The sequence below is a fragment of the Pagrus major genome, chromosome 19 (genome assembly GCF_040436345.1).
Source record: "Pagrus major chromosome 19, Pma_NU_1.0".
Classification (NCBI taxonomy): Eukaryota; Metazoa; Chordata; class Actinopteri; order Spariformes; family Sparidae; genus Pagrus; species Pagrus major.
This window is the reverse complement of record NC_133233.1, coordinates 18,239,404-18,260,687: the sequence shown is the minus strand read 5'-3', so window position 1 is coordinate 18,260,687 and position 21,284 is coordinate 18,239,404. Positions and strand designations below refer to the sequence as shown.

Below are 21,284 nucleotides of genomic sequence, written 5' to 3'. Positions count from 1 at the left end.
CCGTACAATGCCATGTCCACCTGTTCCCTCTCAATCTTCCTCCTTCAGCCCTCTGAGGTCTACATCAACAGACACAAGTGTGATATAGGCTTTCTATTTACTTTACATCGTATTTACAGCTGTCAGAAAGGAATCTATAAGCTCGACATTCCATGTGGCACATTTGGCTTCATTCAGTGTCCGCTGAAACATAATAGCATTGTGTCAAATCAACAGCATTCACAGGAGGCAAAGGGGGGAAAGCCCATGTTGTCACTGTGGTTGTTTATTAACCATGTTGATAGTTGGTGGAAACACTGTCTGTTCTGTATTTTCACCATGTAGTTTCAAGTCTTCATAATGGGCTACATTGTCATTATTTCAGTCCCTAAATTGAGGGTTCCCTCTTTTGCATTGCAGTTCTTGTTTTCCTCAACAAAAATCTTCACCATGTTTATCCAAAAGAGGATGCTGTAAAGCCGCCAGCATATACAAGAGCCCTCTCATAGACACAATCATAAACACACATACATAAACTGTGTACATGTGCAGACCCGGGGCCCAAAGCCCTTCAGCTAGGACCTTCCATCCAGTCCTCATTGACTGTGTCCTGACTCATGCTCATTAAAGAAAACATGCTACAAGCTACTATTTATGCCAGCATATTTGTAATTGCCCTTAGGAATACAAGTGTGGCCTTACTTGATCTGCTTTGTTTAAACAATTTAAATGGGGTCATATGCTGAAAACACAAGATGGAGTATGCATACAGAGATTATGAACTAGTTTGACATGTCAAAATGTAGCTTGCACAGATGTCCTACGGAAAAATATGGCTGGCGTGTTATAAAGGCTTTTTGTGTAACCATCCACAAACTCTAAACCTCCTGACATGGTCATTATATTGTGTCCCTCATCAGTGTTGGGGGGGTAACGTGTTACAAAGTACTCAGATTACTTTTTTTGTTGTAACAAGTAATGTAACACATTTGTTACAATTATTATAATACAATTTTCTCCTACTTCTTGAAAGGCAGTATGCAGCCACCTTCAGATGTGCAAGTGCGGTTGTATTTTGTGAGTGTGCAGGTGTAACTCAGCTAGCAAGATGGCCTGAGAAGAGAGGGCAGCCTCTGGTTCATTAGTCTTGTACTGTAGGCTGTTTGAGCCTTTGTTTTATTGTCCTAATAGAGGCAGCTGCTAAAGCTGTATGTCAGCTAAGTTTGCAGCCAAAAGACTGCACAGCTTCTACCCTTTGTTACCAAACTGTGATGTTTTTTATGGTTAGATACTTGTTTTATCTCCCTCCAATGTCTCTTCCTTAGAGCTGGGTTTAGCTCCTGCAGCTTAAAAACTTCAAATGTGTAGTTGCAGACTCAGATGTCGCCTGGCCTGACTTTCGGCTGTGTTTTCTCTCTGCACAGATCAAAGTCAACAGGACAGGTGTAAGTAGATGGGAGTTAGCTTGGCTGTCAGTCATACCGGCTTCACCACGCCCTTCTCTGTGTGTGGCCTGTTGAGGGACCGGAGCTGGATAAGGATAATCACAGCTGATAGTGCCACTTACGTGAAACACGAATATATATGCACAGTATGGTATAAAACATAGTTAAATGGTCATACAGAGACATGCATACACATGACAGAACATTTGGTTGGTTGCCTTTTTCTCACAAACATACCTCCAACAGATTGGAGAGTGTGTGGGAGACGGTGGGTGAGGGCAGAGGAAGTGGGATGTAGCTTTATAGTTGTGTGTGTGTGTGGGTGGATGGTTGTATTGTCAGTCTGATGAAGCCAGTGGGAGGATTGTACTATGCTGCATATAAGCCACAGTGGACCAGACTAAACCACATTAATGACAGTCTGTTGAATTGTTGCATGTTTTGATTAATAAATTACATTATTCCTCTGTAAGAGAGAAGGTCAGTGAGTCTTTAGATTGTTGAGGTAATTTGTTGGGTAGTGGTTGAAGTCTCTGTCCCCATTACTGGTGCCGAGTGTCCAGAGCACTGTGGGAATCCATTGTGTACCCTCATTTCTTCATTAATAATCCACCATCACTCCCTTTCTCTCAGCTCTCTCCTCTCTACTTCGCACACAATCTTCCTTTTCTTCTCAGCACTCATCTTCTCTATCCTTCTTAGTCATTACTGCCTTTTGTTATCCTTTGCCACATTCCTCTTTCAAGTCTTCATCCTTCCATTTCCAGCCCTCTCTCTCTCTTCTCCGCGGTGCCCTCTCGGACAATGGAGGAATCCCCCGGCCTGGCTGCAGGAAGGGGGGCAGCGAGGGCTGGCCTGTGACTGACAGCCTTGTGTGGGACTGGCTGCTTGGCCTTTGTCCTTCTGCCAAGGAAAATGGAGGGAACCCAGAGAGGTGGAGCTGCCGAGAGAGAGGGCAGAGGGAAGGAGGAGGGGAAGAGGACCAGTTAGGGTGTCATTCATGTGAAGAAGTTTTGGTAACTTTTAAACAGTGCTCTGCAGGGGGAAGAGATGCTTTGGCCAACATCAGACCTTGTTGCTCCATTTGCATTGGCCTTGAAATGTCTGAACATGTAGTCTTGCTGGTGCCTTAAGCTTCCCATAACTCCTTGCTCAAGATAATAAGTCTAGTAAGAGCAGGAAGACTGAGTCTTGTGTCTGTGCTCACTCATGTACTGAGTTTATATCACAACAATGACTGCAGCTATCTATAGAAACGAGTGTGCAGTAATGAGGCTCGCCATTCGAGTGACCGACCAAGTTACTCAGTCAACCAAATCCTTTTTTATTTCCCCCGGACACTGAAAGAGTCCAGGCCAGTACAAAAGCATGTGCTCTCTCCCCTCCCCTCTCTTTGAGCCCCTCACCCCAGTAGTGTGCACGCACTGTGTGTAGTTTGTGTGCATTGATATTGGGAAGAGTGGGGACATGCAGACTAGGCCGACTGGGCAGATTTGGCACCAGATTAAGAGGCTCTGGAATGTGTGAATAGGAATTCCACTTAGAGGAGAGGAAGTGTGTGAGAGTAAAACAGAAAAACGAGGGTTACAGGAAGAATAGATGAGAGGTTTAGTGATGGTAGTTCAACTTCCTCTTTCTTGCAAACATGGAGATGTGGGAGTCCATTGATTAAATGCCCTAGGCGAGCTGAGACTTGATGAAGTTGGTTCTTGTTTTTGTTTTTGTCTCTGCAGAAATCATACTAGCAGTTTAAAACAATGAATCCAACCTTAGGTTAATGATTTAGAGCACACATGGAGTGTCTGGGGTTTTTCTACGGTCTCCTGCACACTAAATGTGCTCTATAAGAGGAAGGTTGAATTTAGTGTGTGTATGTGTGTGAGTGTGAGTGTGTGTTTTCAGGGCAGGAGGAGTCTGCTCCGTCTTCAGTCTGATGGCATGATTGGAGGGAAACTGTAAGCTAAATGGAGTCACTTGACTGGAACAGTGCAGCCTCTGTGAACATCAGGCTTTCGACTCACTGAACCTACAGTGGAACGTTACTCATACACAGCACATACAGTTTACTCACATGTGTCACACACACACTTGGCCTCTTGGTTATCTGCAGTCACATTTTAATTAGTTTCTGTGGAGTGATGTGAGGTCCGCAAACATTAACATTCCACCCTGTGAATTTACAGTCTCTTCAGGCGCACATAAACACACTCGTAAACACTTTTAAACAAACACCCACCGCTGCTAATACACATGAACACACAAATATGCGTGTTAACATACTGCTCAATCCCCCTGACACACACGCATGCTGAGGCGTACTACTTTAAGACTTCTTGGCAACCTGAAGCAAAGTAAAACTAAAACTCTGTCAGCAGTGGTGTGTGCTGACTTTAAGACCTACAGCACAGGATCTCCTCTCCTGTGACTTAAGGACGTCAGCATACATGCACACACACACACACAGACACACACGTACAAACACACATCCTGAGGCACATTAACATACTCTGAGTGGAATGTAAGCTAAGCAAGACGATGGAGATAAGACAGCGTTTCGCGATGCCCCGCACACACACAACCTGCTCGGCTCTCTGTCGCAGGCTGCTCATGGGTGACGAGGCTTCATTCACTGTATAATAATGGGGGATATCTCATGTAATAAGTACCCACACCGCAGAGCCCATTTCACACTAGCTTAAGTTGGTCACATTGTGGATGTGACACAGACCCAATCCTCCCGGCTGTGAAACCTTATCAGAGTCCAACAGAATCTGTGCAGCTGTGTCAGTTCTCACAGCTGTCTGAACCACCATTAATGTAATTTACTTAATACTTTTAAAGCAGTTTAATAAGGTACATGACCACGGGCTTGAAACTAATTGTAAACACTACTGCTGCGAACTGGTTAAACAAAGACTTCCTACTACATTGGACAGTCATTAGATGGTTTGTGTTGATTTTGGTTTATTATTATTTTCATTATTGATTAATCTCATTATTTTCATGTATTATCTGTTAATTGTTTACTCTATAAAATGTAAAAAAAAAAATTAAAATGCTCAGACAACATGAATGCAATTTGCCATAGCAGCAGGTGATCATCGGTTGTCTGTATCGAACCAGCAAATGTTTGACATTTTTGCTTAAAAAATACTAAAACAATTGATCAGTTAAAGAAATGGTTGCTGAAGGATTTTATTTCGAACAAATAATCAACAGCGCAAGCTGTATACATAAATGACAATTAATAGAACTCATTATCCATCTTCATTAGGCATGAGCAAAAACTACTACTACTAGTGCTAATCTGGTTGTAGTTTGTCAATGAACTGTGCTGACTGATATACTGTGTTTGTGCTCTTAAGACCCCACACTGCCCTCTGCTGACAAGGCTATCATTTACCCGCCTCCACCATCACTCCCTTCTGTTCACTGCACTAAATCCTCCTGTTCACAGCTTCACTCCCTTCCTTGAGCAAACAACTCTCACAGGGCTCCCACTAAAACATACCAGTTGCAAGTTATAAAGGAAAAAGTAGCATACTGGTTCTGAGTAACGTGCTGCCTGAGTCTTTAAATGGTTACACACACACATAGGCCTGTAAAAGCTGCCTGAGTGACTGAGCAGACTGTTGTGGCTCATTAATAGAGACGGTGGCAGTACACTAAATCCCACTGCTCCCGCTTGTTATTCCAAACGACCCATTGACCCGTATAACACTGTTGGTTCTCTATTGTTTAATTTGAATGTACACCAGTCGGTGGGAAGCAGCAGGGACATCAGGTCCAGTTTTCATTGATAGAATAAGCAGTTATTGACTACTCTAGAAGTAATTGGATGCACCAAAGAACAGATTTCATTCATTGTACTTTAATTTGATGTCAGTTTTTGATCGGATGATAACAAAGTTATTTGGCATTTTCTCGGAAAATTAAAAAGATGAGCATGCTGCAAATTAGATCTTGATGTTCGTATTTAGTACTGGAGTAAAGCTGGTTTGAGAACTGGGTGTACAGTAACACATTTGTCTCCTAGAAAAACACGGCGAGCCTGTCTGTGAGCGGCCACTCAGGAGTGAATGGCCATCTTTGTGCGTGTTCATAACTGCTTGTTCACAGGCATGATTGCATTACTGTCTACTGCTTTCCCGTCATCACTGATTGAGCTCTGGACGATATCAAGAGAGGAGAAGAATGAGCTGATGTGAAAGCTTTTATTAGGTGATTGGTTTGGCCTGGATGGAAGAATTAGTGATTGTCCATTAGCAGTAATATGGTTGCAAAGACTTGCAACTCATCAGCATTTGTTGTGAGTTAGTTAAGTGTTCGCAGTGCAAGTTTTCAGGTATGTTTTTCAGCAAACCCTTTCCGTGAGAGGCTTTCATCTCCGAGTGTCACCTGTTCTGCCAGACAGGTTGCCTCCCCTACTGGTGGCCGGTCCCCATCTGGGCTTGGCCCCGGTCACATGGTCGCTCACATCTCCTGTTTCCTGTTCCTGTCATCTGATACCTGTCACCTGCTACTCAGAGAGCCAACACCCTCTTTGTCTCCCTCTGGCTCTGTCCTTTCCTCACTCTCCATCAGGTGTGGACGCTACCAGTCAGATGCTAGGAAATTGGAATAGTACTGACAAGCTCCGTCGTGCGCTGCCAGCAACAGATTCTGGGAAAAATCTTTGTTGCTGTAGCCGCCCCACTCCCCATCCAAACACAATACACATAACTAGTTAAGAGCAGGAAATGTCTGTCATCAAGGAACAGAGTGGAGCTGAACTGCAGCATTCTTCTCTTTGGCAGCGTAATTGTAGAGCTGTCTCCCAGCATGTTGTATTGAGTGTGTGTGACAAGCAGAAACCTGACAATACACACATCAAAGAAGGTTTTGTGTTCTGATTTACAGCAAGTTTATGCAACTGGAGTGTAACAACGCTGCATTTTTAAAACCTGAGTCCCAGCGACTAAGCAGGCGCTTGGAAATTGTCCAAATCTATTTAATTTTCTTATATTAATCTGTGGTAATTGACACACAATGCTTGTTTTCAGCTGTGGGCCTTGTGGACAGCCTGAGGCTTAATTTGAATTAAGGTTCAGGCTCCAAGCTTGCAGACGTCTGTGCACCCTATGTCCAGAATACATCCCTGAATAATGAGTTGATACAAATTCCTACCCCAGAAAGCCTAAGTCTGCAAGTTTTGCAAGAATCCTCCTCCCTGAGAGAGCCTGAGAAGTCGACAGGCTCTTGAAAGGGGGGACAGTGGGCCCACTGTGGGATGCAGAACCAGGGCCTGATTGAGGGGTTAATAACTGCATAGTTTTGGCCTGTTACCCTCGCTGTTCCCCGCCAGCCTGTCTTGTCTGTCCGTCTAAACAGCAGATGACACACAGACACACACAGCACGGCTGGCGGAGGAATGTTTCTGAACGCTGCCCCATCCAACAACCAGGCTCTTGTGAAAGCACTTGGCATGGCCACAGCCGCAGCACTCTCCTCTGCCCGGCTATCGAAAGCCACTTTGTTTGGTTGGCGTTGTCATGGTGAGGAGGAGCTTTCGGGAATATTGGGATGTTTTTGAAACCAGCTCCTAAGATGGCCCTCTTCTGAATATATGGGATGTTTTGTGTGTTCACTTTAGAGTTGTGGTTAAGACAGAGAGAGGAATGTCTGCAGTATTCAAAACACTAATCTAACTGATGGACTTTTGGTCAAACAATTGACATTAATGCTGAAATGTTGAGCTGATTTAATTGATAAATTGATTGACGGAAATAGTTTTAATAATTGAGATTTTAATTAATTTCCCGGGCAAAAATATGAAACATCTTCAAGTTCTAGCCAACAAGCGAATACTAGTCAGTCAAACTTATGGCTCTTGTTATTTACCGTGTTTGTTATGCAGTTGCATTCCCCTGAGGCAAATGCAGGCAATGAAAAACATTCATAATGCGCAGCGTGACATTCCACACATTTCAGCAGCAGTGTTTGCTTTATATGGCTTTCATATGGCTCTGATAATAGATGCAATTTTTTTTTGCTAATGTTTAACCGTATTGATTAAGTGTTGGTTAACTGTTCATCTCAAACAAAAAAATTAATATGTCTGCTGAATACGCTTTGGGAAATTTTGATACTTTTCTGACATTTTGTCGACCAGACGTTCATTTAAAGGAATCTGCTTTATTATGTTGATAATAAAAATAGTCATTGTCAAAGTTAACAAATTGAGAGATTCTTTGTGGTTGTTTGTTTGTTTGTGTGTGTGTTTTTATTGTATAAATCTGCTGTCTAAGGAGAAGGTTGCTTGCTCTCCTGCCCTGTTTTCGTTTTAAAGCTGATATAACTTACTGGATTGTCTCCCAACATGTTAATGTGCATCTTTGTTACTATAGATCCCCCCTTAGTCTGTAAATAGTTAATGGAACATCTTAATAAGATATACATTGTTTAAAAAGATAATGCGAAAGTAAATTAACAGTACAAAGTCAAACTGTTCATCTGTTGCAGACTTCTAATGCTCTTTGTAGTTGGTGAAATGTTCTCAGCTATCCTACCACTTCTGTATTTGGTTTATAGACTTTATACTAATGCTGGGTGTAGTAGTGTGTATTTAACATAATATCGTTTGTCTCCACAGCCTTTCTTCAGACTACTGAACCTCCGGAAGCTCGGCTTGAGTGACAATGAGATCCAGAGACTCCCTCCTGAGGTGGCTAACTTCATGCAGCTGGTGGAACTGGACATCTCCAGAAACGGTACCTGAAAACATAAACATAGTTGCTCTACAATCTCTGCTTTTAGGCCAGCCATTAACACACAGTTGCTTTAATGACTTGTTGTTTTGTATTTTTGGAGGTGGGTCTAGACAAGAGTGGAAGGTTATTTTAGAACAAGAGGGGTTGTGTCTGTAAAGATGATATCTGCCATGTGGTGTTTAGCAGCAGGCACATAGCCAAATCAGTTGGAGAATCAACACGCTCGCCGCAGTCATTAAATAAATATTTGCTAGCCCTCGTTGGCAGATTATTCAGTCTACGCCCAGCAGCACAGCAGACATTCATACATGAATCACCATGCCCTTGAAATATTCCTATAAGACAAGCAAAGAAAGAAATTCAGCACCACAATGCAGCTAAAGGTAATGCTTCATACATGTCATTTCATTTGGAGCTGCTATTCAATTTCTGCAACTCATCAGCTATAACACACTCACATATCGTGCCCTCTCTGTGTCCTTGCATGCTGCACACACACATCCACTGATACACTGAGGCAGGATGGGCCTATATGGCAGATAGGAGACATCTGCTGCTCTGCTACACACTGCATCAGGTGCTGTTGGAGCAATGTGCAGTGGCCTGTAAGGGCCTTTCCCATCTGTCTGCCTGTGCTCCTGCTGCAGGACAACGCTGAGCCAGATAAGCATCACAGGCTGCTCGGCTCAGTAGGGATTTCTTAACCTGCACCTGCAGGAACCAGCGGTAGAAGTTCTTTACCTGGTCAGGCCAGCGGGTCACATTTCTTCTTGTGCTTTTCTATATGTGCACCGGACTCGGCCGGCAAATGTTAAGCTGAATTTGTCTTTATCATTTTAAGCTATTTGTCATTGTAAAAGCTAGGATGTGGGTACGGTGCAGTCATCTATCAGCCTCGTAATGAGAGAGTGAAGAAATGTCTTATTGTCTTCACAATATTCACAATAAGTAGATATTAAAAAAAATCTACTGTTGACATTGTGTTAATAACACACATGATAATATCATGTAAATAATCCAGAGAAGATGTTTGCCCTTGTGCATCTTTTGTTTATGAGTTAATCTTTTCACTATTATTTGAGTGTAATTGTTCTTTTTGTACACTTTCTTACACTTGTAGTTCGACTTTCTCCCCACCTCCCTACACTCGTATTGTAAGGGTAATTTAATTGATAGAGATATCGCAAAAAAAATGTCATTGTGAATTTCTTGGCCTCAATAATGGTATAGTAAACATCTGATATCGTGACAGCTCTAATATTGTCTATGTAGTTGTTGTCACACACATGATTAAATGCAGTGGGACTATGAATAGAGCAGAGGCAAAATGGATAAACAGCTCTGTAATTAGATGTTAAGGCTTCTTTAATTCATCCAGCTGTAAATTTAAGTGGCCTGTAAGGGCTATTTAAGGAATATATACAAATAGTGTCCTTCCTTTTTCTTTTACTTGACCCTCCCTCAATTTTTTATTACTTAATTTTTTCAAGGAATCAAAGAAACACAGTAGATCTAACAAAGGATTGGTCACCTATGCATTTGTGCAGCTTTTTCCCAGTATTTCCAGAATTCATCAACCTGTCGATTTAGCAAAAAAGGTATTCTCTCCATCCCTTGAACAGTGGTCGCAATATCTATCCAGTCACTCTTTGTTGGAGGTTCGGTCTGTAACCATTCTCTTGTTACAGCTTTCATACTGGCAGCTAATAATATCTTTAGTAGATATTTGTCTTGTACCAATAAATGAGCTGCAATGCTACCCAACATGATCGTGGAAAAGTAGCGGTCGATTCTGTTACCCAGAAATGTTCTGTATCACTCGTATGACCTCCTGCCAGTTTGACCGAAGGGCTGGGCAGCTCCTAGATATATGGAAATGTTCTGCCAGCTGTTCTCCACATTTGACCCTCCCTTAGTTTATCCATTTTACAATACATTAGAACAACTTCCTGTTGAGATTCTTTCATATAAAGAGATAGCTTCGTTCTGATGCACACAACTATAAATGTGTGATTGCTCTCTACATTTTGTGAGCGATGTAATAGCACTCTCTGGTTCAGCCTCCATCTCTTTCTGTCTCATTTTTCGCTTTCTCTCACTTCCCTGCTCCTGGCCATCTGGTTGTGATTACAAGCAACTTAAAATGATTCGCTCCATAGATTATGACCCCCCCAGTTCTACCTCTGTGTGTCCATGTTGCTGACTCCAGTCTCCCCCCCCACCTCCTCTTTTCTCCTGCAGACATTCCTGAGATCCCTGAGAGCATTAAGTTCTGCAGGGCTTTGGAGATCGCAGACTTCAGTGGAAACCCCCTGTCCAGGTAATCTATTAATCATTACAGTGAGAAAATCTGATGTTTGCTCATATGCAACAAAGAGGGGAGAAGCCGTATGAGAAGTCCCATTTGTGTGCTCTAATTACTTTGTACAGTCAATGTAATGTACAGTCTGCGCTTCATGCTGAATAAACAGCACAGTATGTGAACACACGCCTAGAGGCGATGATGCTTTGTGTGACAATGCGCTTTCTGATCAAACAAGGCTCTGTATGAAATATTAGTGTCAAATTAACATAATCTGGGTACTTGTTAATCTCTGTGACATCCCTACATAAAGTCACAGCCCCCCAGTCAGTGATGTCTAAATTGGAACTTCACCTTTAAACTTCCTCCTATAGAAAAGCAATGCAGGCAAGAGCTTTGATGCTGAATACTTTAACAGATGGGAACATTTGAAGGGACGGTAGTATTGTGTGTATGAGTGATCTCATGTGTTGTACAACAAGAATCTCTCTCCACTATTTTCCCTCCTGCCTTTCTGCTTCAGATTGCCAGATGGCTTCACTCAACTCCGAGCGCTGGCTCACTTGGCACTCAACGACGTGTCATTGCAGACGTTGCCCAACGACATTGGGAAGTATGTACACGTACACAATGTGCACAATGGCTCATACTGTAGTAGATAATACGATGGAATGAAATGTGTTTTTTTTGTCTTGGATATTGAAATAAATGGTTGTCGTGTCTTCATAGGTGATTACAAATGTCAGATTTGAATTATGGCACAGAATTTTTTAACCCCAAAATTGTCAAACATAATCATCAGTTCACATGAAACAGATCAAAGATAGATTTACTTTGTTTTTTATTTATTTTTTGGAGCCGTGTTGTTGACTGTTGATTTTTTTTCAGAGTTTATTAATTTGTTCTCTAATCTTAATGCTTGGTTTGCACAGCAATTTTAAGTCTATTTTAATTTGAATTTCTCGTTTTTATTTTGTTACGGAACCCAGGAAGACTAGCAACCACTTTGTGGAAGCTAATGGGGAACCATTAAAGAATAATTGTATTAAATTTGCATTCCTGCTTCAAAATAATTTTGAATTATTAATCTTTAAAACCATTAAAAGGGCTGAAATGATTTATTGATCTGTTGATAAACTGAAAATTTATCAGAAATGTTTTCAACTAATTGTCTAGAAAATATACTAGACATTCTCTAGTTGCAGCTTTCAAAATGTCAATATTTGTGATTTATATCATTGTAAATTAAATATTTAACTGTTGGTTGGACAAAACATACAATCTGAAAATGTAATGTGGGGTCTGGAAAACTGCAAAAGGCCTCCAACACTATTTTCTGATGATTTATAGACTAAGCGGTTCATTAATTACCTAAAGAAATTGTAAATTGGAGTCTCAATTGTGAGTACTTTACTTGAGAAATTGGCAAGATTATAACTTTTGTCAAAATTGTTAAAGCTCTCTAATCAAGTCATTACACTGGTGTCACCAGACCGGAGGCCTTCGATTCAGTAAGATCCTTGATACATTAAGAGACCGAGCAGGTTTTCAAGAAGTGTAATTCTGTTGCCCAGTGGGCTCTGAGGCAGCCGGTCTCTGGGCTGTGAGCCACTGCTGTGCTCAGACAGATGGAAGAGCCCCTCACCATGCCAGGCAGCCCAGACGAACAGACCTGCCATCTGACTAACCAACCTGCCTCTCCTCTCGCCTCTCTCACTCCCCCGTCCTCTCTCTTTGGCACATGCCAACTCCTATCCCCTCGTTCTCTTTTACTCACCTCCTCCTCCTTTTCACTGCCACTCCTCCTTTTATAGCCTAGCCAACCTGGTGACGTTGGAGCTCAGGGAGAACCTGCTGAAGTCTCTGCCCACGTAAGTGTTGTCTCCCTCCAGAACACATACGCAGCAGGGCTCAGGTTCTTATCTAATTCCCCATCATCTCCATCAAGAACAATAAGCACCTGTTGACAATGCTACATCCCAGTTGTCATGTTTGTACTCATAGTAGTTAGAAACTCTCTCACCTACAAATGCAGTTATCTAGAAAAGAGATTTATTGCAGCATGGGAAGAACATGACAAAAACAAGCTATGTGTACGTCTGCAAATTCTTCACATATGTCAGTACACGTGAATGAGTGGTATGTCTGCTCTTTGTTCTTTAAGGCCGCATATTTGTGTGACTTACTGCATGTGCTATTTTGTGATCCTATTCAGGTCGCTTTCTTTCCTGGTGAAACTGGAACAGCTGGACCTGGGCAGCAATGAACTGGAAGTTTTGGTAAGTCAACAACTCGAGCGCTCAAACACCCTCAGTTGTGCCTTTAAAATATCTGAGTGACATGCATCACAAACATCCTTCTCACATTGCAACCACAATAATTATGATCCAAACCACATGTTTACCTCACCACACACATCAGAGCCGGTCTGTCAAACCTGAGGCCCTGCATGCACTATACCTCACAGTCAGAGCTTCTGTAAGCCCGGATACACCCACCTATCTCAGTAGGACAGGGTAAACAATGATTCATGTCCTGACAAGGTTGGAGGCTGAGCAAATGGTTGACTGTCGCATGCCTATCGTGAGCTTAACTGACATTGTCCTTAATGTCATTTTAGCGCTTATATTTCAATTTATGATGATTCTTGGAGACGTAGCTCAGTTATACATGTTTATTGAATGGATTTTGGAAATTCAACAAAAATGTATAAGAGTTAGGCATAGATAGGTATACCATTTTTTTAGTTAAGGAAAACGTTTTTTTAATGAGCATTCTTTCAGGTGAAAAACAAACAATCTTAATTAGGGTAATCATAAATCATATGGTCCCACTGTATATGTCCCCCGTAATTTGTGGGCACCTCCTTTTGTTTGGAATCCACAGTATTTCCACACAACCAATTTGACTTTTTTTGTGGGTGATACAAGGGCAAGCCAAGCTTTTAGTCATTGTGATTAACCACAGTCAATTTATTCATGCTATTTGTTTAGTGTTTTCATCGTGATCTGCGATAAAATCATATATCCTCCCGTTTCTAAAAAGAATAAAACTGTATTTAAAGATCCTGTTTCTTGAAGTTATTGACCTCAAAGTTATTGAACATTTTGACTCTGCAAAAGTCATGCTAAAAGTTGTGAATCCAAGGCTGAAATCAATGTTCTGTCACGTACTGTGATTAAAATATTAGATGCCTTTAATTTTCTGTGGCTTCAACCTCTCTGACATCTTTGAAATTGAGCCGATTTCCACTTACAGTTCCGTCTGCAGCTCGGCAGGCAGTCTGGCTTTGTACTTCAAACATTAACAAAAATAATCAATCAGCCTTTTCCAATAATCTCCAATCTCTCTATGTCACCCTTTCTCTTAGCCGGACACCCTCGGTGCTCTCCCCAACCTGAGGGAGCTATGGCTAGACCGTAACCAGTTGTCCTCATTACCACCAGTAAGTACACTTTAGTTTTTTTTAAAGCTGCCCTGTTGCAAGAACTCTGTGGTTTGTCTTTTTACATTTTTATACATCTAGATTACACATATACATTTGCAGAATAAACTCCCACTAGCAGATTTGTTTCCATTGTTTTTTCTATGAAGGTAATGGTTGTATTTTGCCTCTGTGTCTCACTGCAATTGGTATTTATTGTGTGTGTGTGTGTGTTTGTGTGTGTGTTTGTGTGTGTGTGTGTGTGTGTGTGTGTGTAGGAGCTGGGGAACCTCCGGAGACTGGTGTGTCTGGATGTGTCAGAGAATCGTCTGGAGGAGCTTCCCTCAGAGCTAAACGGCCTCCTGGCTCTCACTGACCTGCTGCTCACACAGAACCTGCTGGAGGTCATCCCAGACAGCATTGGTGAGAAACACGAGAGGGAAAGAGAGGAACATTGTCTTGGCAGGGATTCAGACAGAAAACAGAGTTGGTGAGGTGCTGTTTAAGGTGTCAGTGAGATGTGAAGCACGAACCAGGCAGTTTAATGACTTATCAGACGCCAAACACTGCACAACAGTGGGTTATACTCACCAACAGGATTTTACAACTCTGGAAAACAACTATTTCATATTTTATAAAGACAATATCAAGGAAAACAATAGAACTATGGCATTCATGTTACAAAGTAATCCATGAAATGATTTAGAGCCCTGAATCGGTCTGAACGTGGCCTTAGAAAAGCAGGATGTACACGCCAAACAGTAAAATTTTGTCAGAAATAGCACTGGACACAACAATAAAGCAACATTTGTTGTCATCTCTCTATCGTAACTACATTTCATAACCTCAGTTCCTCCCATGAAAGTGTCATGTGCACACCCGTGTGAATATTGTCATGTGTTTCTCAAATATCAAAACAGAAAAAAAGGCCAATATTGTGGGTGACATGAAAGAACTGCAACAAGTTATCCTGTACTAATTAGCATGTTTTTTTTTATTGTTTTTTTTTTACACGCACTCTCTGTGAACAAAGTGTATATTTTTGGTGCTTGGGGAAAGTTTGCCATCTAATTAGGCAGCACTAGATTAGTTAAACCCTTGGGCAGGCCCACTGTGTGTAGGAGGCTGTGCTGTGTTATATAGGAACAGCACTGCCCCCTGCTGGAGATAAAATGCCAGTTAAGAGTAGCACAGGCAAAAAAACAGCTGCATATATTTCTGTTTTTAATTGAATTTATTTAATCCAGAGTCCAACATGTCACATCTAGTACAAGTGTCTTGTTGCTGCAGTTTGTTTAATGTTTTTTTTGTGTGTGTTTTGTGTCCAGGCTGCCTGAAACAGCTGTCCATCTTAAAGGTGGACCAGAACAGACTGACCCACCTCACTGATTCAATAGGAGAGTGTGAAAACCTCACAGAACTCGTCTTGACAGAGAATCTTTTACAGGTAGGGACATATAAACCACTTACAGAAGCCTCTCACTGACCCAGCTGGGATTTGTGTATGCCCATTAATACTTAAGTCTGCTCTTAAGCTTCATTATCATTCTCTCTGATTAATAATGGCTTCTGTCTCACTCCATTAAAGTCACTTCCTCGCTCGCTGGGCAAGCTGAAGAAGCTGACCAACCTGAATGTAGACCGCAACCGTTTGGGCAGCGTGCCCAAAGAGCTGGGCGGCTGTGCCAGCCTCAACGTTCTCTCTCTGAGAGACAACCGCCTGGGAAAACTGCCTGCTGAGCTTGCAGATGCCACTGAGCTGCATGTGCTGGATGTGGCTGGAAACAGGTAACCTCACTTAACACCCTGAACTGTGAAGAATACACAGCAGCTTTTCTTGCTAAGGTTAAAAGTTTAAAATAGAAGGTCTTTGTCAAAATGGACTTTCAGCATTACCAACATCCTACAGAGACGATGCTTCTCCAGTTTTGCTGTCTTAATGTGAACAGGACAACAATATAACCTCATGTAGATGTGCTTTCAAAACTCTGGTACCAAGTAACTGAAATGATGTGTTAGAAAAACCTCAAGAAAATCCATGTAAAATGGTCTTTGGTCATCTCCGGTTATAAAGTTATAGAGGGAATCTGCAGTATCATGAAAGTTATTCCTGAGATTTATATTTTCTTAATTAATTTATTTGTACACATGAATGTTTATTTAATACATCAAATTATGGAGAATTTTGTGGTCACAAATGTAACTTTTTAAGATCTTAGAAGTTTAGCTAGATGATATTTTCTTTCAAGTAACTGAAAGGGAGAGATTGTGGCTCATTGTACCTCGTCCCTTCTTCTGTCCAGATTACAAAACCTGCCTTTCGCCCTGACAAACCTCAATCTGAAGGCCATGTGGCTCGCAGAGAACCAGTCACAGCCGATGCTCAAGTTCCAGACAGAGGACGACGAGCGAACAGGAGAGAAGGTGTTGACCTGCTATTTACTACCCCAGCAGCCTTCTCCAAGCCTAGGTGAGTACTGCTTCATTAGTTTGTGTAGTTAGTCTTTAGCAAGCATATTTTCAGATGTCTATTCAACAAATTGTCGTTTAAATCTGTTACTTATAAAATATAACTGCTGAGAAAGATTTATAGTAGCAAAGATGTCTGACATCTTTGTTGTTGTAACTGGTAGGACATTTCTCCTGTATTTTGAGCTTTACAATTAGTTTTTACAAGTCGTTTTTAGTCTGTTAGCTAACTAGTTGTAGCTTGTACAACCACACATATTGTGAGATACTTGAAGCTGTCCCTATAAAAGTAGTCTGTGGCTTGACATCTCTCTCTTCTCTGCACTTCTCCTTTATTTTTCACAGAGAACTTGTTGCAGAACAGTGTGGATGACAGTTGGACGGACAGCAACCTGAACCGAGTGTCAGTCATTCAGTTCCAAGAGGAGACCAAAGCTGAGGAAGAGGATGATGAGGCTGCTGCAGAGCGCAGAGTGAGGAAACACAACAATACAGTGTTACTTTAAGTCCTCTTCATGTCATTGTGCTCAGATAATTCTCAGGTTAATTAGCAGTATTATTTTAGCTAAGTGGGATTGAAAAATCTAACTCTAACTCGTGTTTTTAATCTTGTTTTTTGTGTCAGGGCCTTCAGCGCAGAGCCACACCGCACCCGAGCGAACTGAAGGTGATGAAGAAGGTGATCGAGGAGAGGAGGAATGAGGCCTACACATCCAGACCTGATGGAGAAGAAGAGGGCCTTGATGCACAGGTACATACATATTATTATCATGTCAAGAGATATAATTATGTTGTCTTAATCTGTCTAGTTTTGCATCATTATTCAGTGGTGCACTTTGCTTTTGGTTTCAGGACAAGCGGCTCAGTGACCTATCCAATCAGAGCCATGACTCCCAGGTGTCCAATAGCACACTATCAGCCACCTCGCACGAGGACAGACACAACGCGACTGCGGTTTCGCAGAGGGAGGATCTTGTAGATGGCCACTCTCCTCAGGAGGAGGACGAGCTGGATGAGATGGAGGTGGAGTACATTGAGGTGAATATTTAAAATAACCTTCTGTATATTAAAACCGAAAAACATATAAAATTCTCAAGTTGTTATCTTTCTCATTAAATCTCAACCTCTTTTCTCCAGCCCACTGTGCACTTTGCAGAGGAGCCCATCATCCGTGGTGGGGACGAGGACGACGAAGAGGACGGTGAAGATGGCGAGAGGAGCGAAGAGGAAGACGAGAGGCCTGCCTTTCCCATGGAGAAGCAGCGTCTGATTAGAAAGGACACGCCACACTACAAGAAGCACTTCAAGATCACCAAGCTGCCCAAGCCCGAGGCGGTGGCTGCGTTGCTGCAGGGCTTCAGTCCTGACGGCCTTAACTCTCCGACACAGGCCGCCGAGGATGAGCAGGACGAGGAGGAAGACGACATTCTGTGCACCCCTCAGCACCATCACAGAATGGAGGAGCTCGTGGACAGCCGGCTCCAGGTCAACAACAGTCAAGTAAAGGTAAAGGAGAGATCCCAGCACAGGGCAGGAATGTGGAGGGTAGCTGGGAAGGAATTCATACATAAGTAGAAACATCTTACTTTTCTCACCTGCATTTGTGCACATATATAGAAATGTAGTCAATATATAAGTAAGGACATACAGTATGCAGAAAAGTTGCTTATTTTACGCTTAAAAACCTCTATTCATGTTGTAAGAATATATTTGCATCGAATATATTTTGTGTTTGCTCACTGCCTCTATGCAAACACTTAATATGTATGCATAGAGTGCCTGTACCACCTTGCAAGTTGCATTCAGTTTGGAGCACTTAAGGACGTGGCATTGCATGCAGGGTCATTGTGGAAATGAAGACGTCTCCACTTGAGCTGTAAATCAAAGGGAGTGGTTTTCCCTCAGGAGTTTAACTGCAAATGCACCAACGGTCTCGCCTCAGAACTTTGCTTCGTCTTTGCTCTGCCTCAAAGATGATGTCCCTCACGTTAACTACCAAAATGTACACACATTGTCTCATAATTGGAGACAAATGATGGAAATCTAATTTTAAACCACATGAGATTGCTTCTTGATCTTTAAAAATAACACATCAGATAAGAATTCTTTAATGTCAAATGATAATTTTTCCTTCCACATAAGGCATCTGCAGGCTTTTTTGCACAACACTGGCCCAGTTTAGTACTAAAATTCTCGCCGTATGTATCAGCCATCTCCTGATTTAATTGAATAATGACATTTTCACACTTTGCTCTTATAACATTGTGTGTGTGAGTGAGCTTTAAAGTATGAATGATGTCTGCGCTGGTGCTGCTTATAAAAACCAATCTCCTTATTGATCATTAGTATTTGGGGAGACTTAATGAAATATTTTGATTATGCTGATCGTAGAAATCCTTTTTAACACTGTGATCAAACATCATCGTCTCACCAAATCTGTGTTGTGTGTGTCTGTTTATGAGTGTGTGGCTGACCTCAGACCAACCAGAACATATACCGGCAGAGCTAGAATGTAAGATCCAACGAGTCTCCTTTGTGTTGTCTGTTATGGGATGTTTAAATTATTGTAGTGAAAAAGATTGCTTATTCCTGCAAAATTAAATTCTTTGATTTTTTTATTAAAGTCATCTTTTTATAAGCTGAAGGTGCACTTCAACCCACAGTTTATCTTTTCACAATAAATGAAAGCTTGCTACTGGAGGAGTTTGCTCTCTGTGGGCTTTTTCTGGTCTGGGAGCTTCTGCCTTCTGTTGTCCGCTCTCTCTACACCTTGTGTTTTTCACTGTAGCTCAGCTCCTTGGTTTTGTCTTTCCATCTCTGCCTGTATTTGCTTCTGGTGGCTGGGGAGTGAGTGCGTGATTGCTTCTGCTTCAAGGTGCTCTGTCCCAGTGGACCAGGAAGTCCTTCAAACCTGGAAGCAGACAGTAGAGTGTTTGGTGTGTTTGAGGTTTATGGAAAATGTGAGAAAGTTCCTTTAGTGTGCGTGTGAGCATATTTTTATTTTGGCCTGACTAATCCGCATGCCTCTCGCTGGTTCCTGTCCTAACAGGGGGTGTCATTTGATCAAGTCAATAATCTGCTGATTGAACCTGCTCGAATTGAGGAGGAAGAGGTCTGTACATACTCTTTCCCGTCCGGTCTGTCTCTCTGTGTCCTTCACTCACCCACTCATTCACCTACTTGTATTCAGAGGTAGAGAAAGTACCCACAGAAAATTCATGGTTAATTCAAGCCAATCACTAGGGACCCCCTAACCACAGATCATCTATAAGATGGCCAGTGTGGCAGAACTGGATGCAGGAATCAAGTCTTATTTATTACATTTATTGTTTTTTTCTAGACAGCTGGGGTTTAAACACTTGCAGTGAGGTTCCTTAAATGTTCTGTGTTCGTTTGTAGCCTGGGAAATTTGACTAGTTTTCCATTGTTGACATTACAGTTTTTTCTCTCAGTTGTGTCCATGTATCTAAACAGCTTCAGTTAGCAAGGTCAATATCAAGTAGTATTTGATACTAAATAACTTATGTCTTAAATATTAACACTAAGCCAGTCACGTTAGCACTGGCTCACTTACTGTTGAACACTGGCTAACTTTCTTGTCGGTTAGGGCTCACTATGTAACAAATGTCGGGCTCCCAAAATTTAAAAAATGCAAACAAAAGACGTAGTTTGATGTTTTGAAATAGCACGGGATCATGGGAATCTAAATTGTTGGGAAATCTATCCCATAGAAGTCTATCAGTGTGGGTATTTTCAGTCACAGGACAACATTTCCATACATAATGTTCTTTGCCATGCTCACCACCAGCAGGCTGCCTCTTTTATCGCACTGCGCTCACAACATTATCCATTTCAAACGTGATCCACCATGTTTCTCATCCACACGGAGTTACGGTGAACATATGACTCAACCCTCATTATAGCATTTAAATGCCAACTAGTGAGACTTGAGTCTGATTTATGGCAGAGAGTTATAGATAAAAATGTAAAACAGAACAAGCGAGAGACAAATGGAATAATATCAAGATAAAGTGTCAAAGTAATAATAATAATACTAAGACTATACACAATATACACTGTTTACCTTTTGCTTACAGATATGACTGATGAGTTGTAAAACATGCATGGCATGTAGCAATGTACTTTAGAAAAGTATATAAAAATAAATAAAAACTGCAAGATACAAGCATGAAATGCACAGGAATGCTGCACATGTTATCTGAGTAACACATGACTTTTTGTCACAGCCATGTAATGTTAGGCCAGATTCATCTTCAACAGATAAAATAGCAGGTTTGCACGCACATGACGCAGCACTTAAAACAAGAAATACTCTCTTGGGCACCTTGCCAATAGTATAATTTTTATTGGAGCCTGCCCTCCCAAGTAATTATTAGTCCCCTGGATGCCCACAGTTGTGTTGTACCTGTCAAGCTGAACCATATCTCTAATTTTTTGTCCTCCTGCCATGTTTTTTTCGAAAGTACTAAAAGCTAGGTCCTTGACTTAAGAAATATAAGTCCTGCATCAGGTTCTGTCACACTACATCTCTGCTGCTGTATCTTTCCTCTGCTTCTGCTGCTTCGCTCCTTTTCATCCCTTGTCCACGCTGTGTTGCCCTGGAGTGAATGGGCTGGTAGAACTGTGATCTGACGAGTCTGCTTCACCAGCTTCCTTCTTTTTTTGGGTACAAAGCAGGTAACTCAACTGCCAACCAGAGGAGGAGCTCCAGATTGATGAAGACGAATGAAGTTTACTTCTCAGTAGTCTAATGTTAATTTTATAAACCTTTGGCATAACTTAAGTTTTTAAATTGTATAAAATGACTCTTGATATTTGTATTGTTAATATTTTGTAGAGGTGTGTTTTTTTTTTTCATCTTTAAATATATTTGTTTATGCATGCTTTTGTTCATA

At 41.6% G+C, this 21,284-nt stretch overlaps 1 protein-coding gene across 9 annotated transcripts in view; it reads left to right on the top strand.

The window, feature by feature from the left end:
* scrib (scribble planar cell polarity protein) overlaps positions 1–21,284 on the top strand; it is a 71,148-nt gene that overhangs the window by 19,470 nt on the left and 30,394 nt on the right. For 8 of the 9 annotated variants that reach the window (XM_073487893.1, XM_073487885.1, XM_073487890.1 and 5 more), the window contains exons 2-16: positions 8,056–8,173; positions 10,415–10,493; positions 10,999–11,088; positions 12,290–12,346; positions 12,691–12,754; positions 13,846–13,920; positions 14,178–14,322; positions 15,228–15,346; positions 15,488–15,687; positions 16,203–16,369; positions 16,714–16,841; positions 16,994–17,119; positions 17,221–17,406; positions 17,506–17,874; positions 19,418–19,480. In XM_073487893.1, coding sequence (XP_073343994.1) covers positions 8,056–8,173; positions 10,415–10,493; positions 10,999–11,088; positions 12,290–12,346; positions 12,691–12,754; positions 13,846–13,920; positions 14,178–14,322; positions 15,228–15,346; positions 15,488–15,687; positions 16,203–16,369; positions 16,714–16,841; positions 16,994–17,119; positions 17,221–17,406; positions 17,506–17,874; positions 19,418–19,480 — 1,986 coding nt within the window. The remainder of the gene's footprint in view (positions 1–8,055; positions 8,174–10,414; positions 10,494–10,998; positions 11,089–12,289; positions 12,347–12,690; positions 12,755–13,845; positions 13,921–14,177; positions 14,323–15,227; positions 15,347–15,487; positions 15,688–16,202; positions 16,370–16,713; positions 16,842–16,993; positions 17,120–17,220; positions 17,407–17,505; positions 17,875–19,417; positions 19,481–21,284) is intronic. The other variant, XM_073487886.1, reaches the window with a different exon arrangement.